At 46.8% G+C, this 21,354-nt stretch overlaps 1 protein-coding gene across 1 annotated transcript in view; it reads left to right on the forward strand.

Moving 5' to 3' along the window:
• The window catches only part of KDM3B (lysine demethylase 3B), a 173,944-nt gene extending 153,014 nt beyond the window's left edge, over positions 1 to 20,930 (forward strand). Inside the window, exons 22-24 of the mRNA XM_075009330.1 lie at positions 1,393 to 1,569; positions 8,101 to 8,235; positions 19,656 to 20,930. Coding sequence (XP_074865431.1) covers positions 1,393 to 1,569; positions 8,101 to 8,235; positions 19,656 to 19,736 — 393 coding nt within the window. The 3' untranslated portion in view covers positions 19,737 to 20,930. The remainder of the gene's footprint in view (positions 1 to 1,392; positions 1,570 to 8,100; positions 8,236 to 19,655) is intronic.
• Positions 20,931 to 21,354: the final 424 nt, after the last annotated feature.

Below are 21,354 nucleotides of genomic sequence, written 5' to 3' on the forward strand. Positions count from 1 at the left end.
CCACCAATTCAGGACTGCTCAGTCTTGTCTGACCTTTCAGACAAAAGATTCCTGAGGGGTCTTCAAAACTTGTTCCCCCAATTAAGGACCCAACACCAGCATGGGACCTTAATTCAGTTCTCACATCTCTCATAGGGAAACCCTTCAAACCATTGGCCGCCTGTTCCCTGCTACATCTCTCCATGAAGGTAGGTTTCTGTGTGGCAATAACACTGGCATGCAGGGTGCGAGAGGTCAGAGCCTCCCTACACAATCTTTTACAAAGACAAAATAGTACTATATACATACCCTAAGTTTCTTGGGAAAGTGCTCACCTTGTTCCATAGTAATGAGCCAGTCTACCTACTGGTACTCTTCCCCAAACCACAAGCCAGTGACAAGCACAGGTCCCTATGTGCCCTGGATGTCCGGTGAGCACTGGCCTTTTACCTGCAAAGAACACAAGATTTCTATAAGATGACTCGACTGTTTGCCTCCATGGCCGACAGGTCCCATGACATGCCCATTTCCAAGCAGAGACTCTCTAAGTGGATTTCCGGCTGCATAAGACTCTCCTACTCTAATGCTAATCAGTGGCCTCCTGTGAACCTTCAGGCACATTTCACAAGGGCAATGCCTGCATCTACTGCCTTTCTCCAGGAAGTATCCACAGAAGACATGCAGAGCCAGCAGTGTGGGCCTCCGTGCATACTTTTACATGTCACTATGCCATACAACCCTACTGTGACTCAGACTAAGTTCGGCCACTCCATACTATTATCAGCCGACACACAGCAGCCGAAGGTTCCACTTCCGAACCTTGAAACTGCTCTGTAGTCACCGAAGGTGGAACACCCACAGGGCCCCTCAAAGAAGGAGAGGTTACTTGCCCTGTGCGGTAACTGGCATTCTTCGAGCTAGTTATCCCTGTGGGTGCTCCACCCCCATCCACCTCCCTTCTGCTTTGGATTTCTACCTAGGTGTCTGGATCGGAGAAGAACAGAGGTGACAGGCTGCCCATGTATACGCAATAGCTGTCAGCCGTTTCGAGCCTGTGCTGTGTGCACACGGGCATCTGGCTGAGGGGTACTTCTGCAAAAATCTTCGGCCCATGTGCACAGTAGTGCTGACACACCTAAGGTGAAGCACTCCCAGGGACAGCCATCTCAAAGAACTCCTGTTACTTCACAGGGTAACCTCACCTTCCACCCTAGGCTAACGCCTTGGGTGAGTGTGGAAGGGATGATTACTGGTACATATGCCTTGACCTTAAAAGTGTTTATGGTGAGAGCTGGTAGTGTCACATAGTGAAGTAGCTTACAATCCTGTTTGTCCCCAGTGTGTTGATGCAAAATACTTTGAGAAGTAGCACCAACTGCTATAACTATAAATGTTTTTGTGTATTTGTTTTAGGTTGGTGAAGAACAAGGCCAAGAAAATCCCCCGGATCATGATCCAATTCATGACCAAAGTTGGTACCTGGACCAAACCCTACGTAAACGTCTTTATGAGGAGTATGGAGTACAAGGCTGGGCAATAGTGCAGTTCCTGGGAGATGCTGTGTTTATTCCTGCAGGTGCCCCCCACCAGGTAAATGTCATGCTTTACAGGACATAAAGATGACAGCAAGTAAATTTGGAACACTACAGAGCAGTAGTAGTTTGGACTTATATTTTGGATCCCGAAAGAACTCTGAAATAAGGCTGTTGGTAGTTCTACACGACTTACTTGATAGTTCTAAAGCATCATATTGAGCGCATTATAAATAACTAACTAAATTATGCAGTATATTGTGGGTGGATGTATAAAATAATGGGATGAAATTAAGAAAGGAAACAGTTAGGATTAATGTGAATGAAAAATTTTCTGATATGGAGATCTCCTTAGGCCACCAAAGAGACACCAAAGGAAGTAGTAGGAGCCTCATCATTTTGACCATCTAAATCTATGGTAGCTAGAATACTATACCATGATGTCCCAAGCTGCAGGTATATGAGCTTGATGTTCCATGAATTTACTTTACAGCACATTTTTAAGAAGGTAATATGTGAACTGGTAACATTTGCTATAGAATATACTATGGAGAGATAGGCGATGTAGTGAGGTTTTTGCATCCCTGAGTATACAATTCTGTGAATTGCAATGAAGGGTCCTGTGGCACCTTATAGACTAACAGAAAAGTTTTGAGCATGAGCTTTCGTGAGCACAGACTCACTTCATCAGATGCTGGTCTTGGAAATCTGCAGGGCCAGGTATAAGTAAGCCAGAGCAAGGGTGGGGATAACAAGGTTAGCTCAGTCAGCAAGGGTGAGGCTTACTACCAGCAGTTGATCTGGAGGTGTGAACAGCAACGGAGGGGAAGCTGCTTTTGTATTTAGCCAGCCATTTGCAGTCTTTGTTTAAGCCTGAGCTGAGGGTGTCGAATTTGCAGATGAATTGTAGCTCAGCAATTTCTCTTTGGAGTCTGGTCCTGAAATTTCTTTTCTGTAGGATAGCTACTTTTAAGTCTGCTACTGTGTGGCCTGGGAGATTGAAGTGCTCTCCTATGGGTTTTTGTATATTGCCATTTCTGATAATCTGCTTTGTGTGCGTAATTATTCTTTTACGTAGAGACTGTCCAGTTTGTCCGATGTATATAGCACAGGGGCATTGCTGGCGCATGATGGCATAAATTATATTGGTAGACGTGCAGCTGAATGAACCCACGATGGTGTGGCTGATCTGGTTAGGTCCTGTAATGGTGTTGCTGGTGTAGATATGTGTACAGAGCTGGCAACGAGGTTTGTTGTATGGATGGGTCCCTGAGTTAGAGTGACTGTGGTGCAGTGTTTTGTTGCTGGTTAGGATTTGCTTCAGGTTGGCAGGTTGTCTGTGGGCAAGGACTGGTCTGCCTCCCAAGGCCTGTGAAAGTGGGGGATCATTGTTCAGGATGGGTTGTAAATCCCTGATGATGCACTGTGGAGGTTTTAGCTGAGGACTGTAGGTGATGGCTAGTGGTGTTCTGTTGGTTTCTCTCTTGGGCTTGTCCTGTAGTAAGAGGCTTCGTGGCACACGTCTGGCTCTGTTGATCTGTTTTTTCACTTCCTCAGGTGGGTATTGCAGTTTCCAGAATGCTTGGTAGAGATCCTGTAGGTGTTTGTCTCTGTCGGAGGGGTTGGAGCAAATGCAGTTATATCTTAGTGCTTGGCTGTACACAATGGATTGTGTGGTGCGTCTGGGATGGAAGCTGGAGGCATGAAGGTAGGCGTAGCGGTCAGTGGGTTTACGGCACAGGGTGGTATTGATGTGGCCATCGTGTATTAGCACCGTGGTGTCCAGGAAGTGGATCTCCTATGTGGACTGTTCCAGGCTGAGGTTGATGTTGGGGTGAAAGTTGTTGAAGTCCCGGTGGAATTCCTCCAGAGTCTCCTTCCCATGGGTCCAGATGATGATGATGTCATCAATGTAGCGTAAGTAGAGATGGGGTGTTAGTGGACAAGAGCTAAGGAAGCGCTGTTCCAGGTCAGCCATGAAAATATTGGCATATTGAGGGGCCATGCAGGTACCCATAGGTGTGCTGCTGATTTGAAGGTATATATCGTCGCCAAATCTGAAATAGTTGTGCCTAACCCTAACCTCTAAATATAGAATGCTTCCGCCGATGTGCACAGGCAGAAATTGTGGAGAGACAGGATCGTTTGCCTCACAACCTCAGCCATGCAGAACAGAATGCCATCCACAGCCTCAGAAACAACCCTGACATTATAATCAAAGAGGCAGATAAAGGAGGCGCTACTGTCGTCATGAACAGGTCTGACTACCAGAAGGAGGCTTCCAGACAACTCTCCAATACCAAATTTTACAGGCTACTTTCCTCAGATCCCACTGAGGAATACACTAAGAAACTACGCCATCTGCTCAGGACACTCCCTACACAAGCACAAGAACAGATTTATACCAACACACCTCTAGAGCCCCGTCCGGGGCTATTCTGCCTACTACCCAAGATCCACAAACGTGGAAATCCTGGACGCCCCATCATCTCAGGCATTGGCACTCTCACTGAAGGACTGTCTGGTTATGTGGACTCTCTCCTCAGACCCTATGCCACCAGCACTCCCAGCTATCTCTGAGACACCACTGACTTCCTGAGAAAACTGCAATACATTGATGACCTACCAGAAAACACTATCTTAGCCACCATGGATGTAGAGGCTCTCTATACCAATATCCCACACAAAGATGGAATAAATGCTGCCCGGAACAGTATCCCTGATGATGCTACAGCACATCTGATGGCTGAGTTCTGTAACTTTATCCTCACACACAACTATTTCAGATTTGGCGACGATATATACTTTCAAATCAGCGGCACAGCTATGGGTACCTGCATGGTCCCTCAATATGCCAATATTTTCATGGCTGACCTGGAACAGTGCTTCCTTAGCTCTTGTCCACTAACACCCCGTCTCTGCTTACGCTATATTGATGACATCTTCATCATCTGGACCCATGGGAAGGAGACTCTGGAGGAATTCCACCGGGACTTCAACAACTTTCACCCCAACATCAACCTCAGCCTGGAACAGTCCACACAGGAGATCCACTTCCTGGACACCACGGTGCTAATACACGATGGCCACATCAATACCACCCTGTGCCGTAAACCCACTGACCGCTACGCCTACCTTCATGCCTCCAGCTTCCATCCCAGACGCACCACACGATCCATTGTGTACAGCCAAGCACTAAGATATAACCGCATTTGCTCCAACCCCTCCGACAGAGACAAACACCTACAGGACCTCTACCAAGCATTCTGGAAACTGCAATACCCACCTGAGGAAGTGAAAAAACAGATCAACAGAGCCAGACGTGTGCCATGAAGCTTCTTACTACAGGACAAGCCCAAGAGAGAAACCAACAGAACACCACTAGCCATCACCTACAGTCCTCAGCTAAAACCTCCACAGTGCATCATCAGGGATTTACAACCCATCCTGGACAATGATCCCCCACTTTCACAGGCCTTGGGAGGCAGACCAGTCCTTGCCCACAGACAACCTGCCAACCTGAAGCAAATCCTAACCAGCAACAAAACACTGCACCACAGTCACTCTAACTCAGGGACCCATCCATACAACAAACCTCGTTGCCAGCTCTGCACACACATCTACACCAGCAACACCATTACAGGACCTAACCAGATCAGCCACACCACCGTGGGTTCATTCAGCTGCACATCTGTCAATATAATTTATGCCATCGTGTGCCAGCAATGCCCCTGTGCTATATACATCGGACAAACTGGACAGTCTCTACATAAAAAAATCTTCTTCTTCTTCTTCTTAGGCATCCTTCAGTCTGCATAGACTATGGATCGCCCCCTTTAAAGTTTCAATTCAGGACTTCATTTACAGCGTCTATTGTGACTATAAAGACCCACACGAGAGTAAACAGTCCTTGCTGCATCTCTTGCAGATGTAGTGGGTGTCTGGCAAGTCCTTATTGTGCTTTCTGTGCGCTCGCTTCTCCTCTGCTAGCTGTCTGATCTTTAACTCGCCCTTCTGAAGGCCCTTGTGTAACCCCTGCCTCCATCTGCTATGGTCATCTGCTAGATCTTCCCAGTTGTCCAGCTCGATGTCTACGTCTCTGAGGTCTCTCTTGCAGACATCTTTGTAACGCAATTGGGGGCGTCCGGGAGGTCTTTTGCCAGAGGCTAGCTCACCATACAGGATGTCTTTTGGAATCCTTCCATCGTTCATCCTGTGGACGTGGCCAAGCCAGCGGAGTCGACGCTGCCTGAGGAGGGTGTGTATGGTTGGGATTCCAGCTTGCTCGAGGACGGCGGTGTTGGTCACTCTGTCCTTCCATGATATTCCAAGGATGCGCCTGAGGCAGTGCAAGTGGAAGACATTCAGCCTCTTTTCCTGGCGGGCATACAGGGTCCAAGTCTCGCTGCCATAAAGGAGGGTGCTGAGGATGCAGGCTCTGTAGACTTGCATTTTGGTGTGAGTGTACAGCTTGTTGTTATTGCACACTCTCTTGCTGAGTCTGGACAGAGTTGTGGCTGCTTTTCCGATTCCCCCTATTTAGCTTGGTGTCCATCGACAGGGTGTCAGTGATGGTGGACCCAAGGTAAATGAACTCGTGGATGACCTCTAACGTATAGTTGTCAATGCTGATTGATGGGGATTCAGCAACATCCTGACGGAGTACGTTTGTCTTCTTTAGGCTGATGGTAAGCCCAAAGTCCTTGCACACTTTGGAGAACCGATCCAGCAGTTTTTGAAGCTGGTCTTCTGTGTGAGACACTACAGCAGCATTGTCTGCGAACAGCATGTCTCTGATGAGGACTTCTCGCACCTTAGACTTAGCTTTCAGCCTTGCAAGGTTAAACAGTTTCCCATCAGATCTTGTGTGCAGCAAGATGCCCTCTGTTGAAGATCCAAAGGCGTGCTTCAGGAGGAGTGCGAAGAAGATCCCAAACAATGTTGGAGCAAGCATGCATCCTTGTCTGACGCCGCTCCTGATTCTGAAAGCATCCGATAATGCGCCGTCATATTGGATGGTTCCTCTCATGTTTTCGTGGAACGACTGGATCATCTTCAGTAACCGTGGAGGACAGCCTATTTTGTGGAGCAGTTTGAACAGACCATCCCTGCTGACCAAGTCAAAAGCCTTGGTCAAGTCGATGAAGGCTATGTAGAGTGGCTTTCTCTGCTCCCTGCACTTCTGCTGTAGCTGCCTTAGAGAGAAGACCATGTTGACGGTAGACCTCTCTGCGCGGAATCCGCACTGCAATTCGATGCCGTCGAGCTCCTACCAGTTATGAACGAACTGGATCAAGAACCGACTGTGGATGAACTGAAGAGAGCCATCAACAGCATTGCAGCAGGAAAGGCCCCGGTCAGGATGGTATACCATCAGCGGTAATCAGATGTGCCGCAGACACACTCCTGGAACCCCTACATGAGCTACTGTGCCTGTGCTGGAAAGAGGGTGAGGTTCCACAGGATATGCGTGACGCTAACATTGTAACGTTGTATAAGAACAAAGGAGACAGAAGTGACTGCAACAACTACCGTGGAATCTCCCTCCTAAGCGTCACTGGTAAACTGTTCGCTCGCGTCATCCTTGGCAGACTCCAGAAGATTGCTGAGAGGGTGTACGTAAAAGAATAAACGCACACAAAGCAGATATCAGAAATGGCAATATTCAAAAACGCATAGGAGAGCACTTCAATCTCCCAGGCCACACAGTAGCAGACTTAAAAGTAGCTATCCTACAGAAAAGAAATTTCAGGACCAGACTCCAAAGAGAAATTGCTGAGCTACAATTCATCTGCAAATTTGACACCCTCAGCTCAGGCTTAAACAAAGACTGCAAATGGCTGGCTAAATACAAAAGCAGTTTCCCCTCCCTTGGTGTTCACACCTCCAGATCAGCTGCTGGTAGTAAGCCTCACCCTTGCTGACTGAGCTAACCTTGTTATCCCCACCCTTGCTCTGGCTTACTTATACCTGGCCCTGCAGATTTCCAAGACCAGCATCTGATGAAGTGAGTCTGTGCTCACGAAAGCTTGTGCTCAAAACTTTTCTGTTAGTCTATAAGGTGCCACAGAACCCTTCATTGCTGTTACAGATCCAGACTAACATGGCTACCCCTCCGATACTATTCTGTGAATTGTCATTCAGAAAATGGAAGTGTTTCCTTCTCTTTCTGGTAGAGGGGTGTGTATGTGTGTAAGAATTCACTGCATGTGGAATTCATTTGCATTAGTTCTGTTTTGGGCCATTCAGTCTTTGTTGTGAATGTAACATCTAATACAATGGTTCCTAACCTTTTCATTAGTGCAGCTGCTTATCACCCCCTGCAAACCCTTCACAGCTCCCTTTCCCCACCCATCAAAGTCAATTCTAGGCGTTCTGTACACTTCACTAAATGAAAAAGGAAACCATAGCATAGATTTTCAGACAGCAATTAGTAACATTATTGGAAAATATGGAATTTAAAAACAAGAAATGATTGTAATTTTGCCATTTATTTAAAACTTATTTTTTCTGATTATTATTATTTATCATCTTTTTTTCACGGACCCCAGGTTGGGAACCACTGATCTAATACAACTGCTTTTTTCAGGTTCATAATCTGTACAGTTGCATTAAAGTAGCAGAAGATTTTGTATCTCCAGAACATGTTAAGCACTGCTTCCGCCTGACCCAGGAATTCAGGCACCTATCTAACACTCACACAAACCATGAGGATAAACTGCAGGTAAACTATCAGTGCATCTGAAGGGAACACTTTCTGGGTAAATCTATTATGTTGGAAGTTTTTGAACATGCATAAGGCTAGTGAATCAGGAAAAATGAATACTTCACAAGTTTGGAGCTTTTAATTTTATAGACATGTTCCCTATTTTGGCAAAAATCTACATCTTGAGATTTAGCTATTTAAGCAAAGGACTTGCACTAGCCTTGGAGTTACTTTCCAGGGACAACTCTCACTTTACTGGATGGATCGTAATGCTTTGCTCATAGGTCATTAAACTCTGAGGAGGGGAAACTGTGGAAGGCACAAGCCACCTATTTAAATCTCTGAAGCATTGTGGCAAGAAGGATTTTACATTTGTTTCATTACAAAGACTCTTCTGTTTATAATTATAAAATAAATTGTAAACCCCAAGTTGATAAGTACTGATAGAGTATATAGAGCAGTATAAAAAAATACACTGCTTGAGTGGAATTGTAGTTTGTAATGACTTTTCTAGTGCTTTTCCTATAGCCTTTTTTAAAAGAAGGCAACTGAATGAGTTGATATACCTCCTGGAAGCCTCTTTGTACCCTCAGGGATACATTTATGCCCAGATTAGAACTGCTGTAGTAGATTGTTATTCTTCAGGTATAATAATGCAGATGTGCAAGTTCATCTTTTGGTACATAAGATGGCACAGATTTAGTGAAAATAGATGGTTTCTGCATTCTTTAAAACAGGAGTTTTTTACTGGTCTGAATGGACCTGGTTCCTGTCTCTAAGGCTTTGTCTACACTTGCAAGTACATGCAGAAAATCCATCCCTCTTTCGAAAGAGCACATGGAGCATCTACACAGAAAACATGCTCTTTTGATCCAAAATCAAAAGAACACGGTGGCATTTTTGAAAGTGTTCCTCTGATTCCGTAATAGGAAGAGCAGCGCCTTTCGAAAGGGTCTTTTGAAAGGAAACATGTAGACGCTCCATGGGCCACTCTTTCAAAAGAGCAGTCCTCGATGGTGCCAGCCAGCTGGTGCATGGAGATGCCCTCGCCAGTGGCAGTGAGGCTCTCTGGTAACTGCGTCCAACCATGTTTAAAGCCGCACGGACCCAGAAAGCTGAGTGTGTGCTAGGAGCAGCAAACCCATGAGCTCCCACAGCATGCCCTCAGTGCAGCCACAGAGCAGCAACGTTTACTTATGCTAGCCTTCAGCCACCCCAGGAGCCCCAAGGTTCCCCCTCACAGGACTCTGAGCAGCCGTCGAAAAGAAGGATGCCTGAGCTGAGAGACCTGCTTGGGCTCTGGAAAGAAGAGGCGGTCCTAAAGGAGATTGGGGCTGAAGTGGCAGAATGCTGCGTTCGCCCACCTAGCAAAGGGATGTCTGCCTGACGCTACCTTACCCGTACCCTGAAGCAAGTACACAGCAAGGTGAAGGATCTGAGGCAGGGTTACACCCAGGAACAGATCCCGTATCCTGCCCCTAATACAGGGAGCTCTGCTGCCTGCTGGGGCCCAGCGACAGCTCCCCCAGCCATTCGTCCTGGATTCTGTGGCAGATGAGCTGCACCCCGGGATGAGGAGGAGCCCAGACCCACAGAATGCCCCATGTACCCGGAGCCAGAAACAGCCATCGAGGTCTCGAGTGCCGAGGGGGATCTTGTGATTGAGCGCCCATCCTGCTCATCAAGCCAGGCAATGGGCAGCCAGGCATTGCCAGACCTTGGTGAGGGACCCTACGGTAAGCACCCAGCTGGGCACACATCCCAGCCCATGGGGTGGGGACACCACAGCTGCCAGTGGGACACCACATGCCCAGCAGACCCAGGCAGGGTACAGCTGAGGTGGCTGTGGCTCCCAGCACACTAAAACCTGGCAACATTCAGCACCCACCCCCTGGACAGTGCCGTGAGCCACACGCACGGGGGGGTGGGTGGGTGTGCATGGGGATGGACTGTGGCTGGGGACCACCCCATGTGGGTGGGGACGCCTGCAGCAAGCATGATACCCCTGCTGCTGGACAGGAGCTGGTGCCCGTGGGGTGTGAGGGGGATATGGCCCTTGTGCCATAGCACAGGACAGACTGTGTCTTCCTCTCCATCCCTGCAGCTGCCCCAGAAGAGGGCCGGGAGAGCCCCAACCCATCCCTGGTCCTGGACAGCTCAGTGAAGATGGGGGATCACTCACCACCCCCACCTGCACTGCAACGGGCCTGGAGTAGGAGGGCCCAACAACGGTCCAGCAAGGACAGTGCCACCCATTACCAGACAGAGCTGGCTGAGTGACATCTCTGCATGGACAAGGCACAGCATGGATGGTGGAGAGCCACATGGGATGACCTGCTGAGCCACCTGCGGGAGATGACCACGGTCCTGCAGGAGCACTTGGGGCTCCTGGCCCGCCTGCTTCCCACCTGAGCCTCCCCGCCCCCACCCTCTCTGCCAGGCCTGCCCATGCCCCTTCCCCCCCCGTGCTGCTCCACTTCCTAGCCCCACCAGGGACCCGGGGCCAGGGTGGGAGGGTATTCTGGGGCTGATGGATCCATGGCCATCCACCCCCACCCCTACGTTGAGGTCCCCCCAAGTTGAGTACCACCTCCAGTTGCACCGCCTCTCCCTTGACCAGTCCCCCCATTGTACATAGTTTCTCCCTGCTCCCCACTGTAGGTAGATTTATGTTGCTGTTTATACAAACCACACAGTTATTGTTAAGTTTTATTTTTGCACCACCCCGAGTCCTGTCCTCTTGTTTGGGGGATGGTGAGGGGGGGATGTGATGAGGGGATGGTGAGAGGTGTATGTGCGGTAGGGCCTGCGGGGGGTGCTGGGGGTGGGGTGTCACTGTGTCCCATGTGTGAAGTCCCCCCCGGAGCGCCTCTGTAATGTAGATCCTGTCCTGGTGGGACTTGGGGCAGGGCTGGACTCATTTGCCCACTGCGGAGGGAATGCCTCACCCTTGCCCTCCACAGTGTTGTGAAGGATGCAGCAGGCGCCCATCACTTGCAGGACATTCTGGAGGCCGACCTTGATCCTCACAAGGCGGCACCATCACCAGGCTTTAAGGTGCCCTGAAGGCCCTCTCCACCACATGGCAGGCCTCGCTCAGGCACATGTTGAACAGCTCCTGAGAGGGGTTGGGGTGGCCAGTATATAGGGTTGCATTAACCAGGGCTGCAGGGGGTAGGTGGCTTCCACAGCCATGTACAGGGGCATGGTGATGTCCCAGAACTTGTGCTACCGTGGTGGGATGTATGTCCCAGCCTCCATTTGGCGGCAGAGGCTGGAATTCCAGAACACCCATCCCTCCTGTGTCCGGCCCTCCCAGCCCACCTAAAAGTCCCAGAAGCATCCCCTTGGGTCCACCAACACCTGGAGCACTACCAAGTTGTAGCCCTTCCTATTCATGTAGGTGTTGGCTCTGTGTTCTGAGGCACAGATAGGGATGTGCATCCTGCCAAGGCACTGATGCCCTGAGCATGCCTTTTCTCTATGGTGACAACCCTGACAGTGGCCGTGCCGACCACGGGTTGGCGACCCACTGACTGCTAATTGTCCACGGTGGCCAGCTTCCAGATGGCGATGGCTACCCATTTTTTCTGAGGGAAAGGTTGGGTCACATGTGGCTGTCCTGGTGTCTCAGCATGGGAACAAGCCAGTGGCAGAGCTCTTCTAACCTCTGCCTGCTCATGCAGAAGTTCTGCACCCACCTGGGATCGTCCCAGTCCCCAAGCACCAACCACTTCCACCAGTCCATGCTGCTGGAGTGGCTCCAGAGGCAGCTGGGTGCTTGGGAGGAATGCTGGCGGGATCCTGGCTCAAGGGGCTTCAGCATCCCAGCATGAGTGGAGGGTTGCCCCCAGGAGAAGGTGGCCTCCTTGACAATGAGGAGCTGCTGCTGGCCATCCATGACAACTTACTTCCAGGCAGCTTCAGGCTCTGCAGGGGTTGTGACAGCTCTGCAGGCCACAGTGTGTGTAGGGCTAGGGTGCTTGGGAGGGGCCCTTTAAGGGAGTCGCTAGCTGCAGGGCCCAGAAGGGCTTGTTCGCCATGCGAGCCCATCCGTGGTGTTTCCTTGGTCCATTCTTTCAAAAGGGCTGCTGTAGCTGTGTGGACGCTCTTTTGAAAGAGCAGACCGATCTTTCAAAAGGGCAGATCGCAATCTTGATCCGCTTTTGTGTGTAGACGTGGGCTTTTGAAAGGCGATCTTTTGAAGAGTGGCTTTCGAAAGATCACCTTTTGAAAGCACGCTGGAGTGTAGACATAGCCTTAAAGTCAAGAAGGAATTGGAGAGTGAATGTCTGTTGATTTATGATTTTCTTTTGTGGCAGTAATGGCTGATCATGTGGAAGTTATACATAGGGCTTGAAAAATTAAGTAAGCACATGATCAAAATAAAACCTGTCAGCTACAGCTCATACCAAAGAGATTATGCACGTGTGTATGCTTCATAATGCAGTTATGAAAACTTAATTAGGTGGTTAGCCAGGGCATGGGCATCCAGTTTTGGGCCCCCAGTACAGAAAGGATGTTGATGTGCTGGAGCCGGTTCAGCGGAGGGCAATGAAAATGATTAAGGGGCTGAAACACATGACCTATGAGAAGAGGCTGAGGGATTTGGGCTTATTTAGTTTGCAGAAGAGAAAACTGAGGGGTGATTTAATAGCAGCCTTCAGCTTCCTGAAGGGGTGCTCTAAAAGGGATGGAGAGAAAGTGTTCTCAGTGGTGACGGACAGCAGAACAAGGGGTAATAGTCTGAAGTTACAGAAGGAGAGGAGTAGGTTGGATATTAGGACAAACTATTTCACCAGGAGGGTGGTGAAGCACTGGAATGTGTTGCCTAGAGAGGTGGTGGAATCTCCATTCCCTAGAGGTTTTTAAGTCCCAGCTTGACGTAGTCATGTCTGGGATGACTTAGTTGGGGTTGATCCTGCTTGGAGTAGAGGGCCGGACTCAATCTCTTGAGGTCCCTTCCAGCTCTGTGATTCTATGATTCTGTGAAATTCTGTGATTCATGAGGAAATTAACTATCCTACAGGCCTTAGAATTGATAGTACTTTTATTCCTTCTTGCTCTTCTATTTTTATACTGGTACTTACTTGCTTTTTAAAAAGGTATGACTTGTTTAAACTGAGTTGCCTAACATACCTGTTTCAGCAGTAAAGTGAACCGTGAAATTAGAAATAAAAATTGATACATTATAATTGAGAAAAAGGGAAAATGATAGTAGTCAGTATTAATTAGAAGTTAAGAAGGGTAGAAAATTAAGGGAAGACATTAGGGAAAAAATCCTAAGGGCCATAAGGTGTTCAAATATATTAGTCTCAGAGGGCAGCTGTGTTAGTCTGTAGACACAGCCATCCCCCCACCACCCCAGTCCTGTAGCACCTTAAAGACGAATAAATTTATTAGGTTGCATAATGAAATAAGTTACCTGTTAGGTAACTTAGTCTGTAGGATGGCACTGGTGAAATTGTTAATGACACAGACTTGCTCAATAAAAATTTCTGTTCCGTTTCTTAAAAGAAGCGGGATGATTAAATCTTGTCATACAAGGTTGATGTACTCTCCAACCCATTAGTAAATCAGGGTAATGATAAGCACCTCGTAAGGCATGAACATAATTTTTAAATTAGCAGGCCTCAATAACTTGCACACAAAAGTCATCCAAGAGTAGGATGAAACTGGTCTGTGGTCTACCAGTGCTAATTTTTAATAAATTTTGGCATGCTAGGAAAATTTCAGAAGGGCAATAATGAGTGTTGTTAGTCCCTGACAAATGAAGGAGAAGCTGATGGGAGTCAATCAGTAAAGATTTAAAGGATGAGAATATCGTGCAAGTCACTATGGTTTTATTGAAAATACCTACTCTCCAGATCATCATCTTGTCTTGGTGAGTGGGCTTGTGTGTTCCAGTGAACCCAAGAGCAATGCTGCAGGGAGTCTCATGCTCCCAACAGGATCACCTGTGGTGACAAGATCAAGGGTGAGGGTCCAGACAAAGAATGATCTTAAAAGTCTTCAACAGCAGAACAGGCGGAGGATAGCAAAGGTAATGCTGCAGCAGATGTGAAGGCAGATGAAGGGTGCAGCAGACAGGGACTCCCAGTTGTCATGGATTCCATGCCAGTGGACCTCAGTTTTCTGTAAATCAAGAACCATGTGGTGGCTGCAGTGGACCAGTCGCCCCACATTAAAAGAAGTTATGCACAGGCATGTTCCTCTGTGTACCACTCTCCTAAACTTAAGCCCTACAAAGACTGGTGAATGGTGACGTTGTGAAATGCGGAAGCTTTTAGTCGTGAACCACCGTGTAGGCAGTGGATATATGTATTAGTCATTCCGTTTTGAGGACTGAGGCAGTAGAATGCTCTGGCTCTCTGCATCCATGACTGAGCAGCCCTATTTAGGATCCACTCTGCTCACCCCACATGGCGAGGGAGCTAGAAAAGGTGCCCTAACCATAGTCCACCTCAGTCCCCCAACTGGATAACCGTGTCCAGTGGGCTCACCTCCATGCAGTTGAAATCAAACAGTTAACTTTGGAACATGGGATATTCAGACTCTAATGGACATTGAGCAGTCTGAAAGGTGCACAGCAATTATTGCTAGCGAGCTGCATTGATTCAACGTTAATATCACTGTCCCGGCAGAAACACGTGGACAGCTACGAGAAGAAGGCAGAGGGTACGCTTTTTTTTTTTAAAGGAACCCCAAAGGAAGAGAAACAAATTCATGGAGTAGAATTTGCCGTAAAAAATGAACTGACAGAGATCATATCTGAAGTCCCTATCATCATGAATGAGCATCTCATGACTCTCTGCTTCAAGTTTGCTAAAAACAAACAGGCAATTGTCATCAGTGCTTATGCACCAACTCTAGAAACCGAAGATGAAGTGAAGGAGAAGTTCTACACACAACTAGATACAGTCCTGAAAGACATCCCCCAAAGAAGACGAGATTATTTTCTTGGGCAGTTTCAATGCCAGGGTTGGAAGAGACTGGCAGACCACCTTTGGGAAAGAAGTCAGCAACAGCAACTTCAGTGGAGTGCTCCTCCTTACAGAATGTGTGGAACATGAGCTATTCATCATGATAACCCAGTTCTGCCAGAAAAATTTAAGACCTCATGGCAACATCCTTGATCGAAGCACTGGCACCTCATAGACTATGTCATCTGTGCTTGGGATCAGCGTGATGTTCTTTGTACACATGTAGTGACTAGGGCTGATGACTGCTGGACCAATCATTGCCTTGTTTGATCCACCATGGTGATTAGGATTGTCACCAAACATAGAATCCAGAGGAAACAGTTCCGACTTTAGGGCCTGGCAAAGTGACATCAATTGCATGATGGAGGGAAGCGCATTGTCAAGGCCAAGGCAGAAGTATAATATAAAAGAGAGACTCTGAAAAACCAGTGGTGAACTGAGAAGATGAACATGAACTCCAGCATCTCGGAGCATCAATGATACAAGAGGTTTCTTCAAGGCTGCCAAAGCTGTTTATGGACTGAGAAATCATGGAATTAATCCCCCAATATCAAAGGATGGTACCCAACTGTTGAAAGACAATTAAGCCATTGCTTCTTGCTGGAGGGAGCACTCTAATGAGCTCTTAAATAAAACAACAACGATATCTGGAGATATACCTGTCTTATCTGGAAGGGACCTTCACAGTCCCCTGCACTCACAGCAGAACCTATCACCATCCCTGGTGTGGTTTTTCTTTGGCAGGGAGTGGGGCACCAGATCCCTAAATGGCCCCATCAAGGATTGAGCTCACAACCCTGAGTTTAGCAGGCTAAAGCTCAAACTACTGAGCCGTCCTTCCCCCTTGAACTGCCCGTTGACCAAATTCCTCAGCAACCGCCTTGAGACAATCTTGCAATGCTTCCTAACCTGAGTGAGGTCCAAGCTACTATCAAGGCAATGAAGTGCAACAGGGCAACTGCACTAGATGGAATCCCCACTGAAGTCTTCAAAAAGGGCAGGCCAAAGCTCCACAAACAGCTCCATCTCTTGATTATCAAGATCTGGAGTAGGGAGTAGATACCACAAGATTTCAGACACACACTGATCATCAGCCTTTTCAAGAAGGGCAACAAGTCGGACTGTGGAAACTATCACGGCATCTCCCTCCCAGCAACAGCAGGGAAAATCTTAGCTCCAATTCTCACAAACTGACTCCTGCCACTCTCGGAAGAAATGCTTCCAGAACCCCAGTGTGGCTTCTGACCATTCCAAGGAACAGCTGACATGATCTTCATTAGCGGATATGATCTTTACTGCCTGGCAACTGCAATAAAAATGTCATTAACACAACCAAGCCTTGTGTATAAGTTTCATCAACCTGACCAAAGCATTTGACTGTCAGTAAGCCATAGCACCTTGTAGAGCATCCTCTCAAAGATCGTCTGCCCCCAAAAAATCATCAGCATTTTAAGACTGCTTCATGACAACAAGACTGCCATCTTCATGACCATGACCCTTCACCTCATTGATGGCAAGCTTCCAGGTGGTGTGAAGATTATCTGTAGAATGGACAGGAAGCTTTTCAGTCTCAGGAGACTGAAGGCTAAAAGCAAGACCTCTACAACTTTGATCATGGAGCTCCACTGTGCAGATGAGAATATGTAGTAGTAGTAGTAGTAGGCATCCTTCAGTCTGCATAGACTATGGATCGCGCCCTTTAAAGTTTCAATTGAGGACTTCATTTACAGCGTCTGTTGTGATTATAAAGACCCACATGAGAGTGACAGTCCTTGCTGCATCTCTTGCAGATGTAGTGGGTGTCTGGCAAGTCCTTATTGTGCTTTCTGTGCACTCACTTCTCCTCTGCTAGCTGTCTGATCTTCAGCTCGCCCTTCTCAAGGCCCTTGTGTAACCCCTGCCTCCATCTGCTGCGGTTGTCTGCTAGATCTTCCCAGTTGTCCAGCTCGATGTCTACCTCTCTGAGGTCTCTCTTGCAGACATCTTTGTAACGCAATTGGGGGCATCCGGGAGGTCTTTTGCCAGAGGCTAGTTCACCATACAGGATGTCTTTTGGAATCCTTCCATCATTCATCCTGTGGACGTGGCCAAGCCAGCGGATTGCTGCTTTTTCTACCATAGCCCTTCAGACCATCTTAAGTGCCTTCACTGAAACATATCAGAATCTCAGCCTTGCATTGAACATCAAAAAGACCAAAGTGCTCCACCAGCCTTCACTGATGGGACAATCTCATGCACCTTCTATTGAAACAAAAAACAGTCAAGTAGCACTTTAAAGACTAGCAAAATAGTTTATTAGGTGAGCTTTCATGGGACAGACCCACTGAAGAAGTGGGTCTCCCATGAAAGCTCACCTGATAAATTATTTTGCTAGTCTTTAAAGTGCTACTTGACTGCTTTTTGTTTTTATAGTGTATAGACTAGCACGGCTTCCTCTTTGTTACCTTCTGTTGAAGTCTATGGATAACTGCTGGAAAACAGGGAGCACTTCCCATACCTTGGACGTCATCTTTCTGCTAAAGTTGACATTGATGAGGAAATCCAGCATCATCTGAGCAGTGCAAGCTCTACTTTTGCACCGCTGAGACAAAGGGTCTTTGGGAACCGGGACGTGTATCCCAAGATAAAGATATGTTCCAGCGATACTATATGCATATGAAACCTGGACAACATACAAGCATCATTTGAAGGCACTTGAACAATATCGTCAACACTGCCTCAGGAGAACCGTAAGTATCTCTTGGGAGGAAAGGCACATGAACACTAGCATCCTGGAAGATTCGAACATGACCATCATTGAAACCATTATCATTCATCAATAACTTCATTGGACTTGTCACATGGATTGGATATCTGATCAGCACCTCCAAAACAGATTCCGTTTTCTGAATTGGAGGAAGGACAGAGGAGCATTGGGGGCCAGCGGAAGCAATATAAGGACATGCTGAAGGCACACATGAAAAAGTGCAGCATCAGTGCCAACAGTTGGGAGAACCTTGCCCAAGACCATCCCCACTGGAGAACGGTAATTTGTGAGGGGGTGGCACAATTTGAGATGTCCTGCCACAGTGCAGACCAGCAGAGGCTGATAAGAAGAAAAGAGTGGCAAAAACTGCCTTGCGCCCCTCCAACAGCTTCCAGTGCTTACCCCTTTTGTGATAAGATTGCGGCTCCAGATTTGGGCTGATCATCCATGAATGGGCTCACAAATAGAAGAGTGACATGAAGATATCCTACTCATTATCGAGTGACCACCAAGAGAGGAGATTGAAAATAGGTTTTGTCAAACAAACCCAGTTTAACTTTTTGATTATTACAACTTTTATCGATGAAAGTGGAAACCATAGATGTAAAATACTTTTGTGAGGTGTGTGATTTAATACTTTATGATGTCCTCATTACAAAAACTAGCACTGCACAACATCAAAATACGTGTTAAATGGATAGACAAACTTTTCTGAAAGAGCTCAAAAAGTAATTATCTGTGTGAAGTTGTCATCAGATGAGGATGTTCTGTTTGGGTTGCCATGTGCTAGGCCCCAAACTATTCAACAATTTCTTGTCAATGATCTGACGTAAATACACAAAATCTCTCCTGATGTAGAAAACTGGTGGAAGACGAAGGATTAGAGAGTTAGTAGATAATGTTGACAAGGGTAGTCATGCAGAATGATTGGTTCACTTGATTACCTGATCTGTTCATTCTCTGAGGCACCTGGCATTGGCCACTGTCAGATGACAGAATACTGGGCTAGGTGGAACTTTGGTCTGACCCAAAATGACAGTTATGATTTAATTCCAGAAGAGAAGCGTTAGTCAAAACCTCATACTCAGGATAGGGAAAAATGCATGAAATGTGTAGGTCTGTGATATAGCAGTCAGACCAAATGATTTCATAGTCCATTCTGATGTTAATGTGTGAATTTATGAGAAATTTGCATCCTGATCACACAAACCCATTTGGCCAAGAGTTTACTATAAAAGACTTAATATTTTGTCTGATCTAGCGGTCTTGCTAAGAGGAACTTAAAATCTAAAAAGAAAGGTAGTAGCCAATAAATTACTCTTGGATTGCTATAGCATGGTAAATAACAGTGCAGTTGTTTAATATTTAACTTTTAATGGAGTCTAATTTTGACATTTATATAACAGTGCTGCTTGAAACTTCAAGAAGTTAAATTCACTATTTTTGGTGTGATCCTCTCTCTCTGACATCTTCATATGAGCATTTAAATCTATTATATCTTCAGCCCTCCTGCCCCCAAGCCTAATAAAAATGTATAGAGCAGTAAGGGTTCTTGGGTTAGTGCATGGGTGCTAAATTGGATTGGTGGCCTATAATATGCAGATCAGACTGAGTGATCCAGTGGTTCTTTGACTTCCTGTAGAGTGGAGATGCTGCGCATTATGCCAGGTTTCAAAGATTGTATTGATTGTTTTTTCTGTTACTTACAGGTGAAGAACATTATCTACCATGCTGTAAAAGATGCTGTTGGCACACTGAAGGCTCATGAATCCAAATTGTCTAGGTCTTAGGAGTTGCTAATTCTAACCACCCCTGTGATGTAAGCCTTTTCTCACAGTACATACAGGGACTGCACATGACTGCCTCTGCAGAAGCAGAGGCCTCTCACTGAGAGCTGGTGTGGTCAGTATTACATACTCTACAGCCACTGTTTTCTACACTGCCTCACTATTGAAGGTCTAATGGAAGATCACACTGTCAGATGCAGAATTCCTTATTCTAATGAAAGGTGCCATGTCCCTTTCCTGTGGCCTTTTGTGAATTGGAATTGCCTGGAAACCATGTGGTGTTCCTCCATATTATGATTAGAAGTGGTATAAGAGTGTGAACATTTTTTCCTCATGCCTAGTTAGTCTCCAAGAAATTTTAAGGAATGTGCTAGAGGTGGTGTATCCTACTGCAGACCTATATAGAGAAGCTGCTGAATTGAATGAGTGTGATCAACAGGAGTCCAACCAGAGACACAGATACATTAACTCTCCCTAGTGTGATACAGGACAAAGAAAGGGGCTATAGCTGATCTTCACACTCCCCTTCTTGTAGGCATTTCTCTATACACTGTAGAATACAGATATACAGGGAGAACCCACTGCTTTTCCAAGGAGGCTCTAGGAGTAGGAGAACTGTGTATTTAGTGAAAAACTAGGTTTGTAGTGAAAGTTAATATTTCATGAAAGTAGATATTTTTAGTATTTTTGAAATATCACAACTGTTACTGGATTTACAAGGAAAGGCATGTTACATTTAGTCTTCCTTCCAATAAAATCAAGAAATGATTTCTAAAAATCAGTCTAAAATAGCACAAAATCAGCCAAAGGAGAGGAATAGAAAATGACTTCTCACTCCCTACAGATTCCACAAAGTGAGAAGCAAACCAGAACATGTATTTTGTCGTGACTTGGAGATGCTGTTCATCTCCCCCTACGCAGGCAGCTCCAGGCAATAGTAAGCATCAGAGGTAGCTCGGGATGTCTCATTTCCCAAAACTGATGAAAAATTAACTTTCAGTACTGGCTTTATCCAGAAATATTTTCAATAAATTCAGCTTAGTAGAAATGTATTCAAAATTAACTACATGTCAGCATTGAAGCGCTGATTTCATTGTCCGGGTTCATGGGGAAATGTATCTACCTTGTGCCCAGCTGTACTGTAGTACCACCTGCAGGCCTGTTAATATGTTCACTTTTTAAAATAAAAATCATTTACTGTACCGCTGGTCCCTGTACCTTTCTGCCAGTCTCTTGCCTTGGCCTTCACAGTGATCAGACCCCACACAGGCAGGCTGCCATTTTATGCATGGGAGGGGATTTGCACAGGGGACAGTCCTTCATGACACCAGCTGGGCTCATTGTCAGAGCATCTGAACGCTGTGCTGCCTGTGTCGTGCTCCAAGGCTGGGTGCGCCAGCTGGCACAGATCCCAGCTGAATGGGAGCTACAGGACCAGTCATAGCCCTGATGCACCCTGGGCTCTGGCTCTCTACACTACAGCTAGAGAGACAGGATAGGATCAGCTCCATCCCTATGGCAGGAATGCTAGGTCTGCTTCTGCAAGTGGTCTAAATGGGTGCAAGGCCACCACTGCACAGGGCAGAGGGGAGGCACTATTGGCTTGCGGAGTGAAGCTGTT

Source organism: Carettochelys insculpta, chromosome 15 (assembly GCF_033958435.1).
Source record: "Carettochelys insculpta isolate YL-2023 chromosome 15, ASM3395843v1, whole genome shotgun sequence".
Taxonomy (NCBI): domain Eukaryota; kingdom Metazoa; phylum Chordata; order Testudines; family Carettochelyidae; genus Carettochelys; species Carettochelys insculpta.